Raw genomic sequence first — 25,956 nt, forward strand, 5'->3', positions numbered from 1 at the left:
GTCAGAGATGTGGAGGAGGCGCCCTGCCTCTGGTCTGAGGCTGTCTAGTGGCGATTTCGAGGCTCCTTCAGGCAGGAGGTAAAGCGGGAGAGTACCCTGCGTAAAGCTCTTGGCTTCCCCACCTGCCGGTCCGCAGCGGGAGCGCCTTCCTTCCCACGCGACTCTTCGCCAAGCTGGAAACTTTTCTCTAAGTTTTCCTCCTGGGTCTCCGGGAGCCGCCGGAGCGGCGGAGGCAGCACCCCGCGGCTGGGCGTCCGCGCCCGGCGCCCCGGTCCGACACCACCCGCCGCCAGGTCCGGCCCCGCGGGCGCGGCTGCCGGGGTTTCCGTGTGCCCCAGGGGGGCTCCGGGCTGCGAGCCGCCGCCGAAAGGCTTTTGACAAAAAAACCTCTTGACCACCAAGGCCAGCCTCTTCCTGAAAGCCCCGCTCGCTCCGATACAGGAAGTAGAGGGAGCGAGCGCCCCAGAGCGTGGCGGCCGCGGCGGCTGTGGCTTCCCGACTGCGCGCGGGGCTGGCGGCGGTATCCGCGCGGGCCCTTCCCCAGGGCGGCGCCAGGGGCATGCGGGCGCCCGGGGCTCCGCGGCCGGCGCCGCCCAGTGCCTGAGCCCCTGCGTTCACCGTCCCGGAGCTGCTGGCGGCATGATCCGACGCGCCGGGGCGCCCGAGTGCGCGGACCCCGCGGGGTGAGTCCGGGGCCGGCGCCCCCTCCTCCCTCGGTGCCCCAGGGCCCCGCTCGGCCCGCGTCCCTCCCGCCCAGCTGCCCCTCCCCGCCCCCGAGGGTGCTCGGAGCTCCGGAGTAGACCCGGCTGCGGGACCTCGGGGTGTCGGACTGAGACCGAACCCCTGGCCACGGCCAAGGCCGGTCTCCCGGTTCTTCGCGGAAGGGGGCTACCCTGGTGCCTCTGCCGTACCCCGAGACTTGGCTAAACTTTTAACCCCAGATGTCGCTCGCCGGAAAACCGGCCGGCACGTTCGGCGGCTAGGTTGGTGGGTGCCAGAGGGGCGCCTCTACCAGTCAGAGCCGAAGCGGAGGGGCTGTGTGGACGCGGCCCCTCCCCGGGCTCTGGTCCCGCCTGAATTTTAGATGCAGTCACTCGCGGTCCGGGCCCCGCCATCCTCCCGCACCCCCCGATCCGCCTGTGCCCCGTGCGCGTCCTCGGGCGCCGGAGCTCGGTCGGGCAAGGGGCGGCGGACCCGGGTCCCCGTAAGTTTGGACGCCCGCGGCCTAACAGCTGACCAGCCCGCCTACACCGAGGACCCACCGGGATCCCCTCCCCCACCCCTCTTGCGGGTCTAAGGACAGTGACCTTCGGACCGGCCTTTGCGAAACCCGGGGCTTGGGGAGGGTCCAGGGTGCACGAACTGCGTGTGGCCTCCGGATCCCCCCCCTCACACACACACACCGGGAGAAGGCACAGCTTGGAATGCCTGAAGCCGAACCGGTTTGGGAACTAGCTTTCGAGAGGGGTCTCCGGCGTCTAGTTAGTTTCATGTCCCTCACCCCCCAGTTCACAATCTCGGACTTCTGGACATTGCTCAGGGCTGTGCTCCCGAAGTAGGTTCCCTCGTGCCGCCCAGCCCAGCCAACGTCCCGGAAAGCTTCAGCGGGTGGAGGAGGCTCCAGTTCAGAGGCAGATTCCTGGGAAAGCCTCTTAGAACCTTTCTGGGGGCTAAGGTTGATGGGCGCCCCCGGGGAAGCCAATCCTGGCTTTTTGGTTTGAAAGTCCCGGGCTGCCGCTGTGACGGCCAGCCAGCTGCTCGCTGGCCTAGCTCCTGACCTCAGCTCCCAGGGCCTCGGTTCTCTGCTGTGTAAAACGGAGGGGTGAGCTCTTCTTGTGCAGTCCCGAACTGGGGGGCAGCTGGAGGTGACTGGCCCCCACGCTAGTGGGGGGAGTGTCTCAGAGGGGCCTGTGATGCAACTAGATCTGAATGTCTCCCTCGTCCCCGCTCCCCCATTTCCGCCCCAGCTGGGAAGCCCTGCCTGGATGCTTTCCCCGGGAAGTGGAAAGACAAATGCCATCCGCTGGAGGAACTGGAAATTCTGTTGGGGAGGGGGGCCCCTCGGGGAGGGGGGGGGAGGGGGCCCCCCCCAGGGGCAAGTATCTACCACACCCAATACTGATGGGTGGAGCTAGCAGGAGTTTCCCAGGGAGGAAGGAGAGGTGAGGGGCCACAGGGTCCTGATCTCTCTGACTTCCCATATTTCCCCCAGGATGACCTCTCCTTACCCACTTCCTCTTGCCTTTCTTTGTCCATTACTGGGCCAGTTACTTAACCCCTCGTGCCTCAATACTTATCTAGAAAATGAAGATAAGTAATAGTAACCAGCCTTTAGAGTTGTTTTGAGGATTAAATGAAATAATGCATAAGAAGTTTTGCACATGGGCCCATGGGCAAACGTTTAATAGTTATTATTATTACAACTATTATCGTTTGTTGAGTGTAACCCCTCTGTTTGCTGACTGTTTAACTGTCCTTGGCCAGGTCTGTAAAATGGGGACAATAATAACACCTACTTCTTAAGATTGGTTATGAGGATTGGATGAGTTAATATTTAAGTAGCTGTCCACAGGCAGCTAAGGGTTAACACACCAACACAAGCCTGCTTAGAACAGTGTCTGGCATATCCTAAATATTAGATGAATATTGGTTTGTTGCTAAAAACGTCGCTTTATTTAAGAGGACCTTTGGGGTTGGAAGAGTTAAATGAGATAGTATCTCATTTAACCTTGCACCCAGTACAGGAATCCCTTTGACAACATTCCTGAAAGGTACTTGCATACCTCCAGTGATGGAGAACTTGCCACCACTGTGGTAGCCTTTCTGACAGGCAGATATCAAAGAAAGTCTGCCTTCTTCTAACTTCTACCATTAGAAACCCTGTTCAGAGGAGCCCAATCTTTCTCGACTCTCAAATACTAGAAGGCAGTTCTCAGGCGCACCCCTGCATCCTCTGTTCCCTGGGCTGCACATCTACCTGTGTCGCAGTGCCCAAAGATGAGGAGCAATCATCTATGACCCCTCACCCCCAGGCCACCGACAGAGCTTGCCGACCACTCAGGGCTGGGTCCTGAGTCCTCATCAGAGCTAATCTTTCCGCCTGGCTCCCGAAGCCCCCTCCGCCTCGCTGGCAGAAAATGGATGTCCAGACAGCTAGGGGAACGCCTCCCACGCCACACCCAGGGGCTGGGTGGGGGTCGCTTGGAAGCTAGCCCCCTGGAATAGGAGCATGAAGATCTTGGCAAGCAAGCTCTCTGTCTGCTTCTTGTTGAAAACGCCGTCTGGGGAGAAAGAAAATACCGACAGGCTGCCCAGTACTCTGGACGAAGACACTTTTCTCCCTCCATTCATTCAAGTTCCTTCAACAAATAGTATCTGCATTAGGTGGACGCGGGGGCCCAGCATTAAACCAAGCCCCTGGCGGCTTGCAGCTGACTTTCCCAGGAGACAGAAAGTCAGGGTTAGGGGTTGTTCTGGAGCAGGTGGTCAGGGAAGGCCACTCCAAGAAGACGGTGTTTAGCCGAGGCCTGAAGGAAGTGGGGGGAGTGAGTCAAGCCCCTGGGGGGTGTGGGGTGTGGTCTGTGTGTCGGACACAGAGAGGCTGGAGTGGAGTGAGGGAGAAGAGGCCAGAAGAAGGCTGGCCGGTGGGTAGAGGCTCTGGAGGGCGCTCTGAGTGAGCAGGGGCCACGGGTGGGGTTTGCACAGAGAGGTGACCTGATTTGGATTTGGACTGTGTTGAGGACAGGCCGTAGGGGGAAACAGGAACAGAAGCAGGGGGGGCCCCTGTGGTGTCCGGGAGAGAGGGCTGGGGCCCCGGGTGGAGCGGGCAGTGGAGACGTGAGAAGCTGGAGCCACAGGATGCGCTGGTGGATTGGAGGTGAGGTGGGAGACAGAGACGTCGCGATGATGCGGGTGAAGCTGTGACTGCCGGGCGGCCAGACGCCGAAATGAACGGCAGGGTCCTGCGGACGTGTGTGCTCAGAGCCCACGCACTTTCATATGTTTGATCAGTTGAGGGTCTGTTTAAGATTTTATTTGAAAAAGGATTCCACTCTTGGAAAAAATGTGGCCATTACAGACCTCATCCAATCCCCTAATAATGATGACAAGGAAACGGAGACCCAGAAAGAGGAAGTGCCTTACCCAAGGTCCGGGGAGCTGGGCCTAGGACTCGGGTGTCCTGAGCCTTGGGCCTGCAAGGGGCTGCCAGCACAAGGCCCCAGGGCTTGCGAGAGCCCTGGCTTCCTGCCTCATGCCTGACATAATGCAGGGGGCCTGCAAGTCCCCTTGAGGAGCCCCTCAGACACTCCCAGCTCTAAAATGGGGACTCTTCCTGGGCAAGGCCCACCCAGAACAGGATCCAGTGATGAATTCAAGGTCCCAGCTACCGCTCTGCTCACTGACCCGGGTTTCTTTGCTGGCAGGGGCTAATGCTCCCAGGTGGTTCTGGCTGGTACTCAGCTGGGATACCGACCCCCTTCCAGACCCTAAAAGAGACTGGCCCACAGGAAGCAAAAGGTACCTCACCAGCTTAAGGCTTCAGTTCAGGCCCTGAGAAGCCCCAGTGCACCCCTGGGAAGCAAGTAGGAGTGCAGGGGATGGGGGCACAGGAGCTGCTTGGGATAGGGGAGTCTCAGCACATTTGCCCATGGCCCCCTTCCCATCTCCCCTACCACTTGACAGGCCTTATCCTGGGCCTCGGTCCCTATACTGTGGTCTTTTTTTTTTTTAATTTTTTAAAATAAATTTATTAATTTTTGGCTGCGTTGGGTCTTTGTTGCTGCACGCAGGCTTTCTCTAGTTGCGCTGAGCGGGGGCTACTCTTTGTTGTGGTGCTCAGGCTTCTCATAGCAGTGGCTTCTCTTCTCTAGAGCCTGGGCTCTAGGCGCGCAGGCTTCAGTAGTTGTGGCATGAGGGCTCAGTAGTTGTGGCTCGTGGGCTCTAGAGCACAGGCTCAGTAGTTGCGGCGCACGGGCTTAGTTGCTCCGCGGCATGTGGGATCTTTCCGGACCAGGGCCCATCCTCTTGTCTTTTATTTTTTAACTAGCCTCGTAGGTGCGAAGTGGTATCTCATGGTGGTTTTGTCATTTACTGCTTTAAAAAACAAAATTATACAAGTAACAACACATGTTCTTTGTAGAAAATTTGAGAATATAGCAAAATACTGTGATAGTCTGTTTTATATGTCATTCTGAAACCGTGCACCTCAGATTGGAACTTGAACCCACGTGCCAGGATTCAAACCCAGCCAAAACCCAGACTGGGACTTGAACCCACATGGCCGGGAATAGAACCCAGCCAAAACCCCCAGTCTTCCAACTGAGATCGCACACCTGGTCTCAGGACTTAATGAAGCTCAGGTTCTTGATGTCTCATCGCAGAAAGGATTCAGTGAGACAAAGTGATAGGTAAGAAGGGAGAAACACAGTCGACAGACAGAGTGTGGGCATCTCAGAAGGTGAGAAAGGCCTATACCGTGGTCTTTACTGAAGCAGCAAGTGTTAAAATACAAGGACACCTGCATTTTAATCTAGGAGATCAGGAAATCAAATCGGAAACCAGCCAGGAATGGGTGTGATATTTGAAGGGGGCACCCACCCCGGGCCCTGGCTGCCCTCTCAGGCCTCCCAGGAGCTCCCTTTTATAGACGGGAGTCTGAGCGGGCCTGCGGTGCCTCCCAGCCATGGGCGAGAGCAGAGGGAAGGGGAGAACGGGTGCCAGACAACCACAAATTCCATCCTTGCGGCCCCTCACAGATTCCATGTGTCATGGCGAGATTCTCTCCTGAGTGAGAGTCGTCCCCTAGGTTGTGTCATCCAAGCAGTGACAAATGAGCAGCAATGAAGGGGGTGGGGAGGGGCAGGTTCGGAGGAGGGAAGGGCCTGAGCAAAGGCTTGGAGGTGGGACAGTGTAGAGTGGGACTCGGGAGGGAGGGAGTCTACCCCCTGGTTATCAGATAGTGGGGATCCAGGGAACAAGGAAGGCAAGTTTTGGCCAGAGAGAGATTGATGGAAAGGGGCAAGGAGTATGAAGGGGACTGCCCATGGGGACCCATCCTCATCCCAGGTTACTCTAGGAGTTCGGGGCACCTGTATGCCCAGAAAGAGCCCCAACACGGGGGAGGTGACCCAGAAAAGACCCAAACTTCCTGTTTGTCCCTTGCTATCTACCTTCCATTAGAGAGTCCCCTTTATTTATTTATTTTTATAAAGGCAGCCCTCTTTTTTCCTTTTATTTATTTATTTTTGGTTGCGTTGGGTCTTCGTTGCTGCGCGCGGGCTTTCTCTAGTTGCGGCGAGCGGGGACTACTCTTCGTTGCGGTGCACGGGCTTCTCATTGCGGTGGCTTCTCTTGTTGCGGAGCACGGGCTCTAGGCGTGCGGGCTTCAGCAGTTGTGGTGCGTGGGCTCAGTAGTTGTGGCTCGCGGGCTCTAGAGTGCAGGCTCATTATTGTGGCGCACGGGCTTAGTTGCTCTGCGACATGTGGGATCTTCCCGGACCAGGGATCGAACCCTTGTCCCCTGCATTGGCAGGCGGATTCTTAACCCCTGCGCCACCAGGGAAGTCCCGGGAGTCCCCTTTAGAAGTGAGCGAGGGGCCAGGAATCATCTTATTCTTGGGACGCCGCCACCTCCTCCATGCAGCCTTCCATCCATGCCAGCTGGAGATTTTAGAGAAGCCAAAACCCCTTTAAAATAGTATTTCTTCCTATTTTGATTATAAACCTCCAATTAAAAGGGATCAGAACCGTTCCGTATCTTTGTGTCCTGCCCACAGTTGTCACTCAATAGATGCTTGAAGACGATGATATACTGAACAGGATTCTAAAAATCGCCTCGCAGCTTTCTCTTTTGTGTCCTGAAGCACCTGAACTTCTGGAACTATTTGCAAGGCGGCCCAGACCTCAGGGGTAGGAAGATCCAGATCAGGGAGGTGAGGAACCCAACTCCCCTTCTGCAGCAAGAGGTGAGGCCGAGGCCACCACACCCCTCCCCCAGTCTGGAACGAGGAGGGGGCTGGCCACCCAGGGAATTGAGTAGGGACCCCACTCCCTTCATTTTATCCTCCCTGTCTGTATCCCTCGCTTCTGTGGGAGAGAGGCTGGGAGAAGGTGAAGGCAGCTCTGGATCACGGATAGACATGCATCCTCAACCAAAAGAATGGAGTCAGCTGGGTGTACAGGATCTGGGGGAACCCTGGCTGGTCAGTGAGTCCCAAATGAAGGTCTGTGGTCCACTGAGAAACTGGGAAAATAAGGTGTTGTGTGTGTGTGTCTGTATGTGTATCAGCCAAGGTTGCCAAGCTATCTTTTCTTGGGCAGAACTGTTCCTCATTCTGAGGTTAGGTCTTTTTGCCGTATTAAGCTTCCTTTCTTTTATGAAATGACTGGGCACGTTGATGGTGGTTGTTAGCTTTTAATGTCCTTTGGGCAAAATAAAAAGTTGCTAGAGGAAAGTCAGAAACACTGCTCAAGCTGCTTCAGTGGAATTTATCCATTTTGTGTCCCCTTCACCCCCTCTCCTGTCCCTGCCACACCTGGCAATCAGAGAGTCGACCTAGTTATATTGTCCTTTGCTGATTTGGAAGATGCTTGGGGACTTGCATGCTGTAGAACATCAGTAGGGCTGGAGGTTATCCTAGGGTCCTGTGCCTTCTGGTGATTTGGGATTATACTCTAGGGAGCAAGTCCCTTACTCTCCCTTGGCCTCAGTTTTCCCATCTGAGAAATAAACTCAGTGATCTCTAAGGACCCTGCTCCTTCTGACACTCAGTGATTCCCTGAATTACTGGCCAACAGGTGTCTTGGAGCGATATTGGCGTGCCAGTCGGAGATGAGACAGCTCTTTCCTCTGATAGAACAGTCTAGAACATACTTTCATAAGAAACAAAGACCCAGAATGGAGACTTCTGGGTCATCACCCTGATCAAGTGCCTGGAAGAAAATGTCTTCACTGCTGTGGGGTGATTTTTGAAAAACTGGCGTTGCAAAAAGTGCGTGTCTTTTGGGAGCCCACTTTGGGGAAGGGCCCCTGGCTTCCTGGTAGCGTGTGCGGCCTGGTCGGCAAGTTGGGAAGGTTCCTTGCAGTGGCCTGAGTGTGACTTGGATCCGTGAGTGGTGCCTGCTCTGGCCGGCTGGCACGGGAGCCGTGGGGATGCGGAGGAGGTGGTGGTGACCTGCTGTCGCCGGGTCCCTGGCTGGGAAGGCTACTTCAGTCGGGGTTTGAGAGGGGCGAGGTCTGAGGGAAAGCCCAGCCAGGGAGGGGTCGGGCAGGCCCCCCGGCTGAGGGAAGGCGCTCCCTGCCAGGCAGGCTCGGTCTCCCCACACACACCCAGTGCTGCCCTGGCAGGGCCAGCCCGTCCCTGCGCGGCGGGGAGGTGGGCCGAGGACACAGTGTGCCCGCTGCCCTCCCCCCAACCCGCTACACACACACACACACACACACACACACACACACAGTTATACAGTGAAACCAGCCCTTTCCCTCCTGCCAGCATGGCCTTGAAGGAGAAGAAAGGAAGTGGGTAGGTCCAGAGGAGCCCTTCCCTCAGCCGGGGTGTCCACAGGGCAGTGGGGAGGGCCTTACTGACTCCATTCCCGTGTGGCTGTCAGCCTCAGGCCTCTGATAGAAGGATCTGGAAGCTGCCATCATGGCCGCCGCCTCTGTCTCCCCCACCTACCAGCAAGGCCCCGGAGCAGCCTCGGGCCCGTCTCCTCTCTAGGGCTGGGCTTGGAGGAGGCCATCCCCCGTGGCTGGAACAGTTCTGGTCGTCAGGAGCATCCAAAGTGGTGGCAGCGCCCCTGGCCCCATCTTGCCAGTAGCTCCTGGGGGTGCCCCTACCCCAATCTGTCCGTGTTTGGAAGACCCACCCAGCCTGCTATGAAATGTCAGTTCCCTTTTAGACGAAGCGGCCTACGGAGCGGTTGTGGTCAAGGCCTGTTGCTGCCATAGGTGCAGCAGCAGCAGCGCACGCTCAGGCCACATCCTCTGGGGCAACGGCGCCAGCCCGAGGACAGGGCCGCTTGCGTCCTCCATCCTGGGACCAGGCAGGGTGAGAGCTCCCCCAGAACCTGGCTCCACCCGCCAACCTGGAGCCAGGGGGTGGGGGGTGGGTGTAGGGCCCAGGATTCCAGGAGAGGGAGGCCAGGGTGGTGAAGGGCTGGCCTTGAGGGGCTCTCTTAAGGGACACTTTCCCCCATGAACGTGGCCCCCATTTCATCACTGACTCTGGCATCTCAACTTTGTATTCTCTAGTTAAGAGATGGGACTTCAAATGCCAGACACCACCTCAGCTCCGTGACTACCATTCAGTGTGAGGTGTCAGGGCTGATGAAAGAGCCTGTTTTCCCAAGAAAGAAAGAAGAGGAAAGGGGATGGAGAGGGACAGCCCACAAGAAGGAGAGGAGACCCCAGTGGTAGCAGAGATGCATTCCCTCCTGCACAGGGTTTCCCAGGGCTGGGTTGTTCCCTGGGTTAATAAATATGCATCTTCACCCACCTCCAGGGACCAGAGAAATAAAGGGCTTTGCATCTGAAATTCACAATTGGACGATCTCTGGCTAAAGGGGAAAGCTCTCAAGAAGGAATGCACTGGGGATCTGTTTCCCCCACCACCGTGGCCCCAGCCTCCTTCATCTCAGTCAGTGTCAGAGATGGATACTATAAATTTCTCTAGGGATATTGCAGTTCCAAGCAAGGACTTAACTCTCTACCAATGGTGCCTGATGACAGCATTTATTATGCTTGCTTTTTCTGTTCTTGACATTTTGACAGAGCATCCATCTAAAATATGTTCAGGGATTCTTTTCCCAGTGAATGTCTTCCACATCCATCCTCACCTATCCATCCATACATCCAATTCTCCAGCTCTCCATCCATTTATCCATCCATCTATTCCCCCATGCATACACCCATCCATTCATCTACTCCATTTATTGAACATTTGTTGTACATCTAGGAGTTTCCAGTTTATCTACTAGGGAAAATAAGAGAAATATGCACACAATAAAAGTACAGGGCACTGTATTAAAAATTGCCGGGGCTCTATTACACTAGGCTGGGGTGAGCAGAAAGGACTCCCTGGCAGAGGTGGTATCTGGATTGGGGCTTGAAGGATGAGTAGGATTTTAACTGAAATCGGGCTTATGCAGGGAAGGGTGTCTTAGACAGGAGAAAAGCATGAAGCGGGAAAATGGGTAAGGACAAATTGTATGCGGGAGCCCTAAAGAGCTTGGTTTGGGGACAGGGAAGAAGGGTTCTTTGTGCAATGGGCATAGAAAGGGAGTTGGGGCCCACTTGGCTACAGGTGTAAGAGTTGGATTTTACCACGGTGATGAAGACCACAGTCTGCTCTCCCTCTTAGAGCTGAGCAATGCTGGGCAAGTCACTGACCTATACCTGCCAGGACATCTGCCTCTTCCTCCTCTGCCAAGTAAAGCAGTGATCCCTACCTCACAAGGTTGTTACATGAGAGGCTGTTCTTACTTATTTGGGCTGTGAGACCAGTTGGGGGCTGCTACCTCTCTGTATATGGTGTGGGTGTGTGTGGGGGTGTGTGTGTCTGTGTGTGCTGTTGATTTTCAAAAAAATATTTTATTTTATACCTGAAAAAGTTCACACACAGACACACAAATAGAGAAATTTAAAGTATCAAATACTTCATCTTTTTGAGGCTGCACCAGTCCAAGTGCATGTTTACTTAATTTCGATCTTTGGTGCACAGTTTTGAGCTGTGTGTATAGGTTGATTTGTGTTCCTCTTTTTTCACTGAGTGTTATTTCCTGTACGTATTTCTACATGCCGTGCTGTGGACATATGTTGCCTACCTATCATCTTTGATGGCCTTATCATATTATAATCATTTTAATGGTTGGAGTTGGCATAGACATATGTCACCTTTTTTCCAAGTCCCCTCTGTTTTTTTTGTTTTTGTTTTTTTTAATTAATTTATTTATTTATTTATTTTTGGCTGTGTTGGGTCTTCGTTTCTGTGTGAGGGCTTTCTCTAGTTGCGGCGAGCGGGGGCCACTCTTCATCGCGGTGCACGGGCCTCTCACTATCGCGGCCTCTCTTGTTGCAGAACACAGGCTCCAGACACGCTCCAGTAGTTGTGGCTCACGGGCCTAGTTGCTCCGCGGCATTTGGGATCTTCGCAGACCAGGGCTCGAACCCATGTCCCCTGCATTGGCAGGCAGATTCTCAACCACTGCACCACCAGGGAAGCCCCAAGTCCCCTCTGTTTTAAATGAAGCCCCTGAAAACTTATGTGGGTCTAGGGTTTGGGGACCATTTCTTAGAGATCTATCACCATCTTGGGTATTTGAGTTCAGGGGTGAAGCAGAGCCTGTTGATTGGCCCCCCCTGAATTTTAGTTGGGTATAAATTTAAGCTAAACACTTCCCAGTTTCCTTGCAGTTAGGTGTGGCTATGTGATTAAGTTTGGAAGGTAAAATATGCGGGGTGTAAAATTTGCTTGGTGATGTCCTCAAAGAGAAGGGTCATGCTTTCTGTTTTCTTTCCTCTTGGCTGGAATGTAATGGCTGGAGTTGAAGCAGCCATCCTGGACTCTGAGGTGAACTTGAGAATGGAAGCTATGCCGAGTAGAGCAACAATATAATATATAATATAATAAGGGTGTCAGACATGTTGACGCATCATCCCAGCTTTGTACTACTTACCCAGACTTGTATATGAGAGAGGAATACATATCTACCTTATTTAAATCACTGTTATTTTAGATTTTCTATCACAAACAAACAATCCTAACTGACACACACACACACAATTATCTTTTGTCACATAGCACCAGAGTATATGCCAGAAATACTAAAGCTGCTTTGCAGGACTACCTGCAAATCTTTATTTCCTAGCGGAGGTGGGAAGGAGGAAAAGGAGGAGAGGGGAGAGGCGTTTTGCATCAACTAAGCCTCTTATTTCAAGGACTACATTGCAAACTTTTTTTTTTTTTTTCATATTGAGTGTTCGTGAGTTTTAGATTTCACCAGAAGCTTCAGACTAGTTATTCTGGTTTCAACTGTGACTCCCAAACTCTGTGCTTTGACAGAGCTCAATATTGCTGAGCAAGGCAGCCATGTCGCTTCCCTCAGCCTCAGTTTCTTCATCCGTGCTTTAGATGGAGAACTCTCCTAGGTGAACCCTCCTTGTGCCCTTCTGATACTGGTGCTCCCGTTGCACCAGCATAAGGAAAGCCGGGGCGCTTTCTGATTCGGTGCCTGTATCCTTGCTGGTTGCTGCTATTTGTTCATTCATTCATTCATTCTTTCTTTCTTTCACTGCTTCTTTATTGACCACTTGCTGGGTGCCAGGCTGGGTTTGTGCTGACCACTGGCCACCAGGGGTCTTGAGTGGTCACCTCACCTCTCTGCTCAGCCTTGAGAAAGGTTTGTCCTGAGATGGCTAGAACTGGCCTTCCCTTTTCCAGGGACAGCACAGGCTCATTTGGAGCCCGTAAGACCCTGCTCCGAGCTGCCATCCCACAGCCCAGAATCACCCCTCCCCGCCGACGGGCATGAGGAGGGCCTCAGGGCTTTGCCTGAGAGGCCACATGTGAGACCTGGGATTGAGCAGGGTGGGCTGTCTTGAAAGGCTGGGCAAGTGCCTTTGAAGTAGTTTGAAAGGCAGGCAGGCAGGGGGCTTCTTTCCATGTGCCAAAGCAGACCCCCATCCCTGGCTCTAGCATCGTCAGGCATCAGAGCTCAGTGTTGCTCCGGTGACCCCCTAATCCAGCCCCCGCTTACAAATAAGGCTCAGAGAGGGGAAGTGGTCACCCCAAATTCTCTCAGCTGCACCCAGCCTTTTTCCAAGGCTCTGTGCAGGTGCCTAGGCTGCTCCTTTGCCTGAGGCCCTAGAGATGGGTGACGGGGTGGGGACAGACACATCAGCCTTCACTGGTTGCCTCTCCCTCCAGCCTCTGGAAAGTGCTGAGCTCTTTCCTGCCTCAGGGACTAAGCATACACTCCTCACCTCCAACCTCCTGCAAAAGCCTTCCAGGCTGTCAAGCCTCTAGTGCTGTTGCATACAGTCATGCAGTTTGTTCACTGCCCACAGGCACCTGCTGAGAGAGAAACAAGGGGGCACTGAAATTTCATCCTGTCGCCAAGCCCTGTGTGAGTCAGGTGTGTGTGTGGGAGTGGAGGCGGGGTTGCCTGCATCCATGGGGAGCAAGGAGCATCTTTTCCTAATTTGCACAGAGGTGCCGCATAGGCTACTGGGGACACCAGTGTGGCTTAAACAACTGGGCCAGCAGAAGACCCATCGGCACCGTCAGAGCCTCGCTCCTCATGCCTGCCGCGGCCTATTCTCTGTCTGTGGCCCCGCTAGCCTGTAAGCTCTCAAGGGCAGAGACAGTGACTCCTCCTGGCACGTGTCATTGTCAGATCAGCCCTGTGGTGGACACAGAGCACTTGACTCAGAGAACGCCGTGCTGAGCAAGAGCTGTAAGGGCTGGAGAGGAGTGTCCCGCACGGGCTTGGAAGATGTTTGTCGAGTGCATACATGGCAGGTTACTGCCCAGGAGAGAGGTGAGGAGGGATTGACCAGGATAGAGGGCCTCTGAGAGACGGGAAGGGTCCAGCCAGGAGCTTGCCGAGGGGGCGTGGGCTGTGCAAGCCTGAGCAGCAGAGTGGGGGGGGTGACTGGGCAGGACGTCGCGCTCGACTCTGGGCGGGAGGCCCCGAGGGCAGAAGCTGTGGCCGGAGAAACAAGAGACACACCTGGCCTCGCCCCTGCTCCACTCTGCAGGGCCAGGGCCGAGCGGGGCACAGTGTGGGTAGTTGCCAAAGCCCCCCACCTCCTCCCCAGCCCTTAGACTCCCACCCTCTCCGGCCTGTACGGTGCTGGTCCAGCAGGTACCCAACAACTCAACCTTGTCCCAGGATCCCCAGTCTTGCGGGCCACAGGAGTGACAGGCAGTGCTGTGCCTGCAGGGTGCAGGATGGTCCCTTGGAGTGCTGGGGTCCCCAGCTGGCTCAGGGGTGTCCTGCTCAGACTAGGGTGCGTCTGGGGGAGCTTTCCCAGGGAGGTGAGAGCCGAGCTGAGTGACGTCTAGGAGTTTCCCAGGTAAACCTGGGCGGGGGGTGGGTGGGAGCGGGCACCCAGCGTGGCCCTCTTGCGGGTGCCGTGGGCCCAGTGTGCCTGGCGTTTGCTCTCCACGTGGACGCAGGGTGGCCTGCGCAGGAGAGGGGACCAGGCAGCAGAGGCTCTTAGGCTGGATCCTGAAGGCCATGGAGATTGAGATAGGCTTGTGCCCCCATTTTTAAAGTTGGGCTGTGTATTGGTTTCCTAGGGCTGCTGTGACAAAGTAGCAGAAACTGGGTGGCTTAAAACAATGGAAATTTGTTTTCGCAATTCTGGAGCATTCTGAAATCAAGGTGACAGCAGGGCTGTGCTCCCTCTGAGACTCTGGGTAGAATCTTCCTGCCTCTTCTCAGCTTCTGGTGGCCCCGGCAGTCCTTGGGGTCCCTTGGCCTGCAGCTGCACCCCTCCAGTCTCTGCCTGGTCACAGGGCCATCTCCTTTCTGTGTGTCCGTGTCCTTGTGTCTCCTCTTCTTATAAGGATGTCAGTCATATCGGATTAGGGCCCTGACCCCTGCTCCAGTGTGACCTCATCTTAACTAATTACATCTGCAACGACCCTATTTCCACATAAGGTCACATTCTGAGGTCCTGGGGATTAGGGCTTCAACATATCTTTTGGGGGGACACACTTCAACCCCATAACAAAGTAAAATTTATATAGAGTAAAATTCACCCTTTTCTGTGTACTTTTCTATACATTTTGGCAAATGTAGAGAGTCGGGTAACCTCCATCACAATCAAGATATAGAACAGTTCTGTCACCCTCCAAAATTCCCCTCTGCCCTTTTGTAGTCAGCCCCTCCTCCGCCCCAAACTCTGGCATCACTCATCTCTTCTCCATCCTTGAGTTCTGCTGTTTCGAGAACGTCATGTGAATGCTGCCTCGCGAGTCTGGCTTCTTTCACTTGGCGGAAGGCATTGGAGACCCATCCGTGTTGTGTGTCTCAGTACTGAGTTCCTTTCTATTGTTGAGAGTATTTCATTGCATGGATGTATCACAGTTTGTTTATTCATTCACGTCCTGTGGCACGTTGGGGTTGTTTCCGATTTGGGGCAATTGCAAATAAAGCTGCTGCAAACGTTTGCGTATGAGGTATAGGTTTTTGCACAGGAATCACATGAGCCGCTTGCATCGGCTGCTGTGTGAAGAAGGGCATGGGGTTTGGGGGAGGAGCCCACGGGGAGGCCGGAAGGATACTACTGTAGGTGTCGGGGCGAGCAGTGATGGAGGCCTGGACCAGGCTCTCGGCAGTGGGGACGGGGGGATAGGAGCCTAGTGGTGTGTATCTAGGATGGAACCTGGTGCTGGACTGAGTTTGCAGCCCTGAGGCCAGGAGGCCACCTTTATGATCTCCCACCAGCCCGCCCTCCACCTCTGCAGGAGACAGTGGCAGTCGTGGCCCAGCATGGCTGTCCGGACGTGAGGACGTTGAGAGGGGAAGAGTGCAGCCAGAGGCGCCAGAGGCTCCCGTGCAGCCGCCACTAATACCGTCCTCCCCTTTTTCTCCCAGATCTGTCCTCTACCTCGGACAGGAACTGACCACGGTGGCAGGCCAACAGGCTCAGCAGCTACAGGATGGGTGTCGAGCTGGGGCCTGGCCTGCGCTCCAGGGCGAGAGGTGTGCTGGGTCCCAGTTCAGACGCCACGGCAGCTGCCAGGGTCTGCCGGGCCCTACACTGTGACCGGGGTTCGTGTCCAGGTTGGCCACAGTTGGTGCCAGCCTAACGAAGGGACGTTTACGGTCAATCCTCATGATTCACAGATTCTGTATTTGCAAATTGGCCTACTTGCTGAGATTTATTCGTAACCCCCAGATCATAGTGCTTTGGAAGCCATTTGCAGCCACGCACAGAGTGACGAAAAATCTTCTGGCACACGTGTTCCCACCTGAGGCGCCGAACAAGGCGAATCTGCCTTCTAGTTTCCGTTCTCATACTTCAAACAAGTGTCCTCATCGTGCTCTGTTATGTTTTTCGAATTTTCATGCTTTTGGCTGATGCTTTCACTGTTTAAAATGTCCCCCAGGCGTAGTGCTGCAGTGCTGTCTAGGGTTCCTAAGGGCAAGAAGGCTGTGATGGGCCCCGTGGAGAAAATACCGGTCTTAGAAAAGCTTCGCTCAGGCATGAATTGTAGCACTGTTGGCCGGAAGTTCAAGGTTAATGAATCAATGATATGTATTAAATAAGGTGTCTTTAAACAGAAACACACATAAAATAAGATAGGTCTTGATCAGTTGATGAAAATGTTGTGACCAGCGGCTTGCAGGAACCTACCCGTGTGTTTCCCCCAGAAGCAATGGTTCCGTTTCCGCTAACTCAGAGTCCGTGGCGACTTTGTAAAACATACCAACTACAAATGCTGAGAATGGACTGTATGTACGTCGTATAGATAAGTCAGCCCCGAAGCTCTCCGCTAAACTGTCTGCACGTCACTATCAGCAGTTCACTCCTCTGGATTAAGAAGTGCCTGACTTGTGCATGGTCTGTTTTTAAGATGCACAAGTCCTTGAGAGAAGCACCATCCCTTCTGTCCCTGGACTTTGGTCCTCTCTCCCTCCAGTGAAGTTCAAGGCGTGGAAAGGACAGTTTCCAAGGAGGGGAGCGGTCAGTGCCAGGATGTCACATTCTGGGATTCTCACAGACACGTCTTTGTAGGGAGCAGCGTATCCATCAAGGCATAGAAATCGGGGATCCTTGGCATTCACAGATTTGACACTAATATTACAGCGATTATGTCAGACCCCTTTGCTAAAAGCTGTTTCTCAGTTAATTGTCACAGCCCTGTGAGGCTGGGGTTGCAGTGCCCAATTTACAGGCGAGGAAACTGAGGCACAGCAAGTGACTCAATGGAAGCCCTCGGCAATCCATGGCAGAGCCAGGACCCGAATCCAGGTTTGTCCTAGTCCAGAGCCTCTGGCCTTCACCCCTGAACTCCCTGCATCCCTGTGCCGCATCCCAAGATTCCAAGACCCTGCTGCCTCCCCTAGATCCAGGTGTGCCTGGATCCTGGGAGGGTTGCTGCTGGAACCTCCCCCAGCCTTCTGAGCCCCACGGAGGGGGTGCCCTCCTAGCCCCCTCCCCGAATTGGCTGTGTATGATGGGCCAGATGGAGAACCTTGGAGATGCAGAAAGGGGCACCGACCCCACCCGCCAGCCTCTCCCTTGTCATCCACTGACCAAGTCACACCCTGTAACCCCTGTCCTTAGAGTCGCTGGGAAACAATTTAACCCGGAGGGATGGCGTGTTCCTCCTCAGTGCACCTTCCTCTCTCCCCGCCCCAGTGCCTCCCGATGGTCCCCAAGGTAATGAGCCAGTGGCCTCGGCTTCCTCCACCTCCCACTCTTGAAAACTCACCACCAGTAACTTCCCTTATGCTAAGGCACGAGGGACCATGCACACTGTAAAGTCTGCCGGGGGGAGGGGCGGGGGGGAGGGGGCCGGGTACCAAAACCCTAGAAAGGAGGCAGCCCTGAGGGTGGGATTTCAGGCGGGAGGTGGGGCGTCCATTTAGTTTTGTGAGGTGGGCCCGGGCCCAGGAGGCACACTGCCAAGAAGCATCAGGACCAGCGAGCCTGGGGCGTGCTCATGGCCCAGCCGAGGAAGTGTGGTCACGACAAGTGTGAGGTGGGCTGCAGGGTGACTCAGTGTTGCCAGGCGGTGGAGGAACGTGGTGCTGTAGCAGTTTCCTGCAAGGTGCAGCTCGGGGCCTGGTGTCCACAGCCTGCGTCCTCGGGGTGTGGGCAGTGCCCGCAGGAGGGCAGCTGTCGGGCGTCAGCATTGCATTCGACCCCGAGCCCCGGGCCGGCCCTGGACCTGACCCCACTTCCAGTTTAGAAATGGGGGTTCACTTTGTCAAAGCACATCCCTCTCGCCCTGTGATCATGTTTCACCCTTCTGGCAACCTCTGAAAGAGCGGGGGTAGGGGTGGGTATCCTTTCACTTGTTTCACTACTGAGAGAGCTGAGGCCCAGAGAGGCGGGGAGGCTTGCCCAAGGACACACAGCAAGTCTGTAGCAGAGGCTAGAATAGAGCCCGGCTCCCTTTCCAGGGCAAAGCATTTTCTGCACCACTCAGAGCTGTGCAGCACGAGACGTGTCCACAGCAACCATCGACGGAGCCATTGTGAAGCTCCAGAGGCAGTCGGCTGTTTTCTCCTCACAGCAGCCTTATGGCGTCTGTACAGTTGTCAGTCTCATTTCACAGACCTTGAAAGGCCAGTCTCAGAGCGGAATTTAGTCAAGCCCTGGACACTAAGGGTGAGGCAAAGAGAAACGCCAGCAGAGGTCCAGCGGGGTTGGGGGTCGGGGCCTGGGTGAGGGCGTGGAGGGGCCTGGGTGAGGGCGTGGAGGGGCCTGGGTGAGGGCGTGGAGGGCCCTCGGCTCCCCTTCCGGGCTGAGTCCTGTCCGCCATGGGGCTGCTACCCCCTCCTCTTGCCTCCCCCTCCTCAGCCCCACTGTCAAGCCCGGGAGGGGAGGGCTGTGATCTCCTTCCCGTTTCCCCCAGATGATGGTGAGCCGCTGAGTAAGCCCAGGCCGGGCCAGAGACCAAGGTCACGGTGTGACCTGTGGGCTGCCACCTGGTGTGGGCGCTCCTGGAGGGAGGCTGGCAGGGGCAAAGGGAGGGCCTCCCCAGAGCTGTCAAGGCCTCCTGTTTTCCAAGCCTGGCTCATCTGGGGAGGAGAAGGCAGCGGAAGGAGGGTGGGCAAGGACTCTGGCAGCTCTGCAGGGACAGGCCTGGGGAGGCCTGGGCTGGGATCCATGTGCAAAAGGGGCCTGTCTGCAACCAGCCGCGGGGGGCAGCTCCTGAGAGAAGAGGGCCTTAAACGCTGGAACAAATGACCAAGGGCACAGTCTCCTTTCCCGAAGAACTTTCCAAGTAAGGTAATGGCTAATGGTAATAACATTGACATGTATATCGTTGTCTTTTTTTATCTTCTTTCTTTTTTATTTCTTTCTAATTAAAAACAAATCCCACACACAGTACACAAATTCACACACACTGAAAAGATTTAAACAACAGAAAAGTCTAGACCTGCATGGTCCAATACAATAGCCACTAGCCACATGTAGCTATTTTACAAATTAAATTAATTAAAATGAGGTAACAGTCGCACTGGCCGTATTGCAAATGCTCCATAGCCACAGGCAGCTGATGGTGACCATAGTGGACCGTGCAGACATAGGACATTTCCATCACTGCACGAAGTTCTTTGGGGCAGCTCTGGCTAGACCACGAACGGGGAAAACCCTACCAACTGAAAAATAATTTCTGGAATCAGTTTGGTTCCTTTGGACCTGTTTTATGTATTTACTTATGTCTGGGTGTCCATCCTTCCCATACGCAATTCTGTCTGATCCGCCCAGCTACTTGGCCCTATGAGTATGAGAATGATATTTCTCTCTCTCTCTCTCTTTTTTTTTTTTTTTGCAAAAGAGGAACTGAGGCTCAGAGAAGGTAAATGGGCCACAGGTAAGGGGAGGGTCAGAATGGGTTTGTTCCCTAGGGTCAGAGGCCCTTCCCTTGGTGTGTCCAGGTGACCGAGGTGCAGCCAGGTAGGGCCTACGGCAATCTTTTCACATCCCTGCACATTTCACTCAGTTGTATGTGAGGGAGAGGCCAGACAAGCACGTTGATCTTCCAGGAAGACTCTCTCCAGGGCGTCTATTCTTCCATTTTAATTGTGTCCCCTGAAATGTTCGCCTGTTATTTTCTGATTTTCATAGTAATACACACTCAGTGTAAAAGTTTGGAATGTGCAAAAAAAAGTGTCAAGAAGGAGACAGAAATCACTTAATCCCAAGATAAACAGCCGCTCGCTCGTGGACCAGCTTATACTCCCGCCGGTAGAGCAGGAGCGGTCCGGTTCCTCCACAGCCCCATCATGTAGGTCTGCCTCATGATAACCGTTCTCATGGGCTCTTGTAGTTTAAATTCCAGATTCCCTGATTCCTCAGGCTGTTGAAAAGCTTTTCAGACCTTTGTTGGCCATTTGGATAGGCTTTGTGTGAAGTGCCAGCTCAAGCCTCTTGCCCATTTTTCTGTTATACTCGTTTTTATTTGTCTTGTCTTTTCATTATTGATCTGTCAAAGTTCTGTGTATAATCTGGTTCTGAGCCCTTTGTGTTACAAATGTCTTCTCCCACGCAGGGATTAAATTTCACTCTCTTGATGGTGTCTTGATGAACAGAAAGTCTTCATTTTAACGCAGTCAATTTTTAAAATCATTTATTTACTTATTTATTTGGCTGTGCTGGGTCTTAGTTGTGGCACGAGGGATCTTCGTTGCTGCGCGTGGGATCTTTTAGTTGCAGCATGTGGGATCTAGTTCCCTGACCAGGGATCGAACCCGGGCCCCCTGCATTGGGACCGCGGAGTCGTAGCTGCTGGACCACCAGAGAAGTCCTTTAATGCAGTCAAATTTAACAGTTTATTTAAGGTTGGGGTGTGTGTGTGTGTGTGTGTGTGTGTGTGTGTGTGTGTGTGTACTGTTTAAGAAGTCTCTCTCTTCCATCAGATTATGAAGGTATTCTTTATTTCCTTCTAGAAGCTTTTTTGTTTTGCTTTTTACATTTAAGTCAGAAGAGTCTTTGTGGAACTGATTTTTGTATGAGCTGTGAATAAGGGGTCACGTTTCTGTCTTTTTCCCATGTGGATACCCAGTTGTCTCAGCACAGTTTGTTGCAAAGACTGTCCTTTCCTCAACATTCTACTGTGACCATATGTACATCAAGTGACTGTGTGGGTGGGGTCTATTTCTGGACTCCTGTAGTCCACTGGCCTACGTGTCTGTCTCTGCACCTTCTTAATCACTGTAGCTCCATCATAAGTCTTGATATCCAGCTGACCAATCCTGCCCTTTTCTTCAAGCGTGTCTTGGATGTTCTTGGCCCTTTGCATCGCATGTGCCTTTTCACAGAACACCTTTGGGGTTCTATTTGGGAGTGCACCAACTCTTTCAGTCAGTCTGTGTAGAATTCATACCGTGAGAGTATTAAGTCTTCCACTCTGTGGACAAGATCTACCCTCCATCTCTTTCTTGTATTGTATTACAATGATTAATATTTAACCTTACATTGTGAGTAGGAGTCTGGAGGGATTTGGCAGAGTGGTTAAGTACATGGACTATAGACTTAGAGAAGGCCAGGGTTCAAATCCCAGCCCTGCCACATTCCACAGCCTCAGTGAGTTGCTTAACTTCTCTGTGTCTCAGTGTCCCCCTCTGTAAAATGGGAACGATAACCAGAGTTACCTTGTAGCGTTGTTTGTTTTGTTTTGTTTTGTTTTTGGCCACTCTGTGTGGCATGCGGGATTTAGTTCCCTGACCAGGGATCGAACCCGTGCCCGCTGCATTGGGAGCACGGAGTCTTAACCAATGGACCGCCAAGGAAGTCCCTTTTAGGGTTGTTTGAAAAGGTTAACTTAGTTAATATATGTGAAGCAGTTAGAGCAATGCCTGGCACAGAAATCTCTGGAAACATTACTAATTTATTTTTGAGTAGGTAATACATTCGCAAGATTCAAAATAAAAATGTATTAAAAAAAAAAGACATACAGTGAGTTAGTCTTCCCACCAACCTTATCCCCCATGTGGCCGTTCACATACCTGCCCCACTAATTATTAGTTTCTTCTGTTTTGCTTCAGAGCGACTTTATGCAAATACAAAAAGTTCTTCTTTTTTTTTTTCCAACAAGGGAGCACAGTCTACATACTGTTCTGTACTTTGCTTTTGTCACTTAACCACATATACTGGAAACCTTTCCATGTCAGTACACAGAGAGCTTCCTTGTTTTTTTGGTTTTTTCTTTTTTTACAGTTGCATAGTATTTACAGAGGCATTGTATTCATTGATTTACCTGTCCCTTTATGATGGACATTAGATCGTTTCCAGTCTTTTCTCCATTACAGACAATACTCCAATGAATCCAATGAGTATCTCTGTCCAAGCATCATTTTGCTCATGTGCAACTCTATCTTTACAGATGTATTATTCCAGTGTTTGTATTAGGTTGAATATCTAAAATCACTCTCTCTGTAGGTCAAAAACGGTAGAATGTTGCCAGTTTCATATAGTACTAATATTTCCTTAACCACTCAGTCATTTAAAAATTTTTATTGAGCACCTATTCCATGCTGAGCCTGGACACACAGCAGTAGATGTGACCGACACCAGAACACAGAGTTTGGGGAGGGGAGGAGACGGGCATGTAGCAAGCAGTATCGTTTACCTTTTGATTGTTTCCAGTTTTTGACGACTGTAAGTCATGTTCCATTGAACATCTTTGTCCATTAAGCTTTATCCGCATTTTAAAAATATCTCTTTGAGACAGATTCTAGAAGGGGCATGACCTACACTGTGCAGTTTTCACCAAAACAAGAAAGCAGAGTTCTCTAGCGCTCCTTGTATAGAACTCAGCTCAGTTCCACGTCTGAAACCCCCTTGACGAGAACTTTTCTTTTTCAAAGTTACAAACTGTTTTACTTATTTTTCGAATAGGTGATATAATCACATGGTTCAAATCCAAAAGGCACAAAAGGATGTATGGGGAAGTGCCTCCCCTCCCATCCCTGTCTGCTCATCTCCCAGTCCCCTCCCTCTCCCCGCCCCCCCCCACGGGGCGTCACTTGATTACCCTCCCCTGTCTCCTTGGAGATGCCTCAGCGCATCTTATCTTAATGTGCACGTATCACAAAGATGCACGGGGCCTGCCCATTGCCCTTAGTGACCTGGGTTCTTGTGTCCCCACTGCCTCCAGCTTCAGTCTAAGCCAGGAAATTGGTCCCCCAAATTCTGTCTTCTCCAGTAACCATCTCCATGTTCAGTGAAATTTCCAAGGATTTTCAGGGTTGGGCGGGCGGGGGAGGGAACGTCAGTGCTCTTTTACTATGTGTGACTATTATTGTAAGTATTATTATGATAAGTCTCGAATGGTGTGGGTCCATAGTAGATGCTCAGTAAGTACTTACTGGATGAATGAATGTATGATAATAACATCATTGAATGTTTGCTATATGCCGGGCACTATCTTGAACTCTTACAACAATTCCATAATGTAGTGGTGCTTATATTTCCTATTTTAAATATGAGGAAATGGAGGCAAGAGAGGTTTAGTGACTTGCCAAGGCCACTAAGCTGGGATTCTAACCCAGGCTGTCTGGTTCCCGAGCCCATACTTAAACTGCTAGTCAACCTACCACTGAAGGCCTAATTGCACACAGCATTGGGGACAGAATTGGTACCATGATCTCTGAACCGGGTCCTGATGGGAGTGGACAGTCCTAACCCAGGCCTGGCATTGGGGGAGGGGAGGTCAGCAGGGCAAGCAGGCTGGGTCACGTTAGGCTGGATTCAAGGGCCTGGCTGGGATCGGGAAAGGGACTGGGACCCGTGAGCCAAAGAAGGTTACAGAGGGAGGGCGGAGGAACTCAGCCCCAGTTCCGGGAAGGCCGTGGGCATCCAGGGCTAGAGGCCGGGCGGAGGGAAGCTGTGAGCCAGCAGTCAGAGCATCTGAGAACTGGGGTCTGGGAACAGCCACCGGAAGGGCCTCAGCACTGAAGCCAGGTGTCTCCCGCGGGCTCCACCCAGGCCCCAGTGGACAGGCGGACAGCAGAGCGCCCAGCGGGCAGCCTGGGAGGCAGGGCTGCGAGCTGGGCACTGCCTGGCACACGCCGGCTGGCAGAGTCCTGCAGCACACAGGTGTGGAAAGTTTGAAGGCCTTTGACCCACTCGACCCCTTGATGTGGGCTGTGACATGCAAACTGAGACAGCCAGACCTGTGCTCAGCACTTCCGGGGCCCGGAAGACCTGCTTGAGCTGACTTCCCCTCTGCGAGGCTCTGGGCAGGGGCCTACCGAGAAGTCCCGGCTTCCCTGGGGTGACCCAGCGAGGGTCGGGGGCTCAAGCTGCACCCGTGCTCCACCTCGCCTTGGAAGGCCTTTTGGTCTCGGAGTGAGGAGACACGTAGGGCGCTTTCTCACAACAGGATTCCAAGCACAGTCCTTGGAGCCTCAGGCGTCTGTGGGAACCCGCTAGGGCCTCATGCAGTTATTTGGCCCGTGGAACTGGGCTGGAAGCACTGGCCGAGCGTTTGCACATTATACATGTGAGAGATGCTGATTCTGAAACCGGCTGCCTCTCTTCCATCTCCCCGTGACCTCTCTGGTCATCCTGGAGCCGCGTTGTCGGTTCTGTGTCCTCCAAAGGCCGGGCCAGAGGTGCAGCCAGGCGGCAGCTGTAGCTCAGCTTCCACACGTCCAGGACAAAGCACTTGGTGGAACGGAAGCCACAGAGAAGCTGGCCTGGCTGCCTGCCTTCTCTCAGGCTGTCTGCAGGGCCAGAGCCAGCCTGGCTCGGCAGAGTGCCTTCCGGTGGCACCGGGCCAGGGGTCAGTTGAGTCACAGGATCATGGAATGCATAGTGCTGGAAGGAAGCCCAGTCCTGGGTCTCGTCCGTGCTCAGACAATGCATAGCCCAGGACAGAGCCCGTGGCAGACCTCACCAGGAGATCCTAGCAGTCTTTCTCGGCTGAGCCTTTAGCGTAACAGTCCAGGCAGCTGCTGCCTATCAACTGGGGTTCACAGGGAAATCCAACCTACTTACCATTCCAGACCTAGTCTAGTCTTCTCATTTTACTGAAGAGGCCGCTGAGCCTAGAGAGGGGAAGTGAGTTACCCAAGGTCACAGAGTGAACAACACAACCAGACCGTGGTCTGTTGAGTCTGAGCTCAGTGCCATTTCCTTTATATCATACCCATTCTCCTGATGAATACAGGATTTGCATGTAACTACTCATCTCCTAAACTCTTGTTATCTCCCTTCCTTTCCACAAGGTGACCGCAACCTCAGAATCCAAAAAAATTTCCCATAGTTCCCCAAGAATGTTATATATGTAGCTGCAGAAAAGCTGATGCTGTCTTAGGTCATGTTAATAGGAGTAAACTATGTAGATTGAGGGAGGTGATGGTCATGCTCCTTTCTGAGCTGCTCAAGGCACACCTGGGGAATCCTTTCCCTGCTCCAGACTCGACATTTCAGATGGAGAAAGACAGAATGATAAAACAGTGGATACTCAGAAGGATAAAAATGGTGCAGATGAGGGGGCTCAAAACCACTCCATAATTTATGATCAACTGATTCTCAACAAGGGTGTGAAGAAAATTCAATGGGGAAAAAAACAGTCTTTTCAACAGATGGCTCTGGGACAACAGGATATCCAAATGCAAAAGAAGGAGGTTGGACCCTACCTCACACCATGCACAAAAGTTAATTCAAAATGGAACAAAGACCTAAGTGTAAAAGGTCTCAGACGAAAACAGGGGTAAATCTTCATGATCTTGAATTAGGTGTTGATTTCTTAGGTATGACACCAAAAGTACAAGCAACAAAAGAGAAAATACATAAATTGGACTTCACCAAAATTAAAAACTTGTGTTTCAAACGACACCTTCACCTTTTCATCAAGAAAATTAGAAGACAATACACAGAATGGGAGAAAATATTTGCAAACCAAACACCTTATAAGGCACTTGAATCTAGGATATATAAAGAACTTAACAACTTAATAATAAAAAGATAAATAATCTAATTCTAAAACAGGCAAAGAATCTGAATAAATTTTTCTAGAGAATGTATACAAATGGCCAATGATTAAAAGATTCTCAACGTACTTATACATCAGAGAAATGCAAATCAAAATAACAATGAGATATTCACTAAATTTATTGTGGCGATCTTCTCATGATGTATGTAAGCCAAATCATTATGCTGTACACCTTAAACTTATACACTGTTGTATGTCAATTATATCTCAGTAAAATTGGAAGAAAAAAAGCACAATGAGATACAACTTTATACCTGCTAGG

The 25,956-nt window shown here is 52.6% G+C and overlaps 1 protein-coding gene across 2 annotated transcripts in view; it reads left to right on the forward strand.

Moving 5' to 3' along the window:
* The first annotated feature begins 296 nt into the window (after window positions 1-296).
* Window positions 297-25,956, forward strand: part of RIN3 (Ras and Rab interactor 3) — a 122,505-nt gene continuing 96,845 nt past the window's right edge. Inside the window, exon 1 of one of the 2 annotated variants that reach the window (XM_036843253.1) lies at window positions 297-683. In XM_036843253.1, coding sequence (XP_036699148.1) covers window positions 640-683 — 44 coding nt within the window. In that variant the 5' untranslated portion in view covers window positions 297-639. The remainder of the gene's footprint in view (window positions 684-25,956) is intronic. The other variant, XM_036843252.1, reaches the window with a different exon arrangement.

This window comes from Balaenoptera musculus, chromosome 2, assembly GCF_009873245.2.
Source record: "Balaenoptera musculus isolate JJ_BM4_2016_0621 chromosome 2, mBalMus1.pri.v3, whole genome shotgun sequence".
NCBI classification, from domain to species: domain Eukaryota; kingdom Metazoa; phylum Chordata; class Mammalia; order Artiodactyla; family Balaenopteridae; genus Balaenoptera; species Balaenoptera musculus.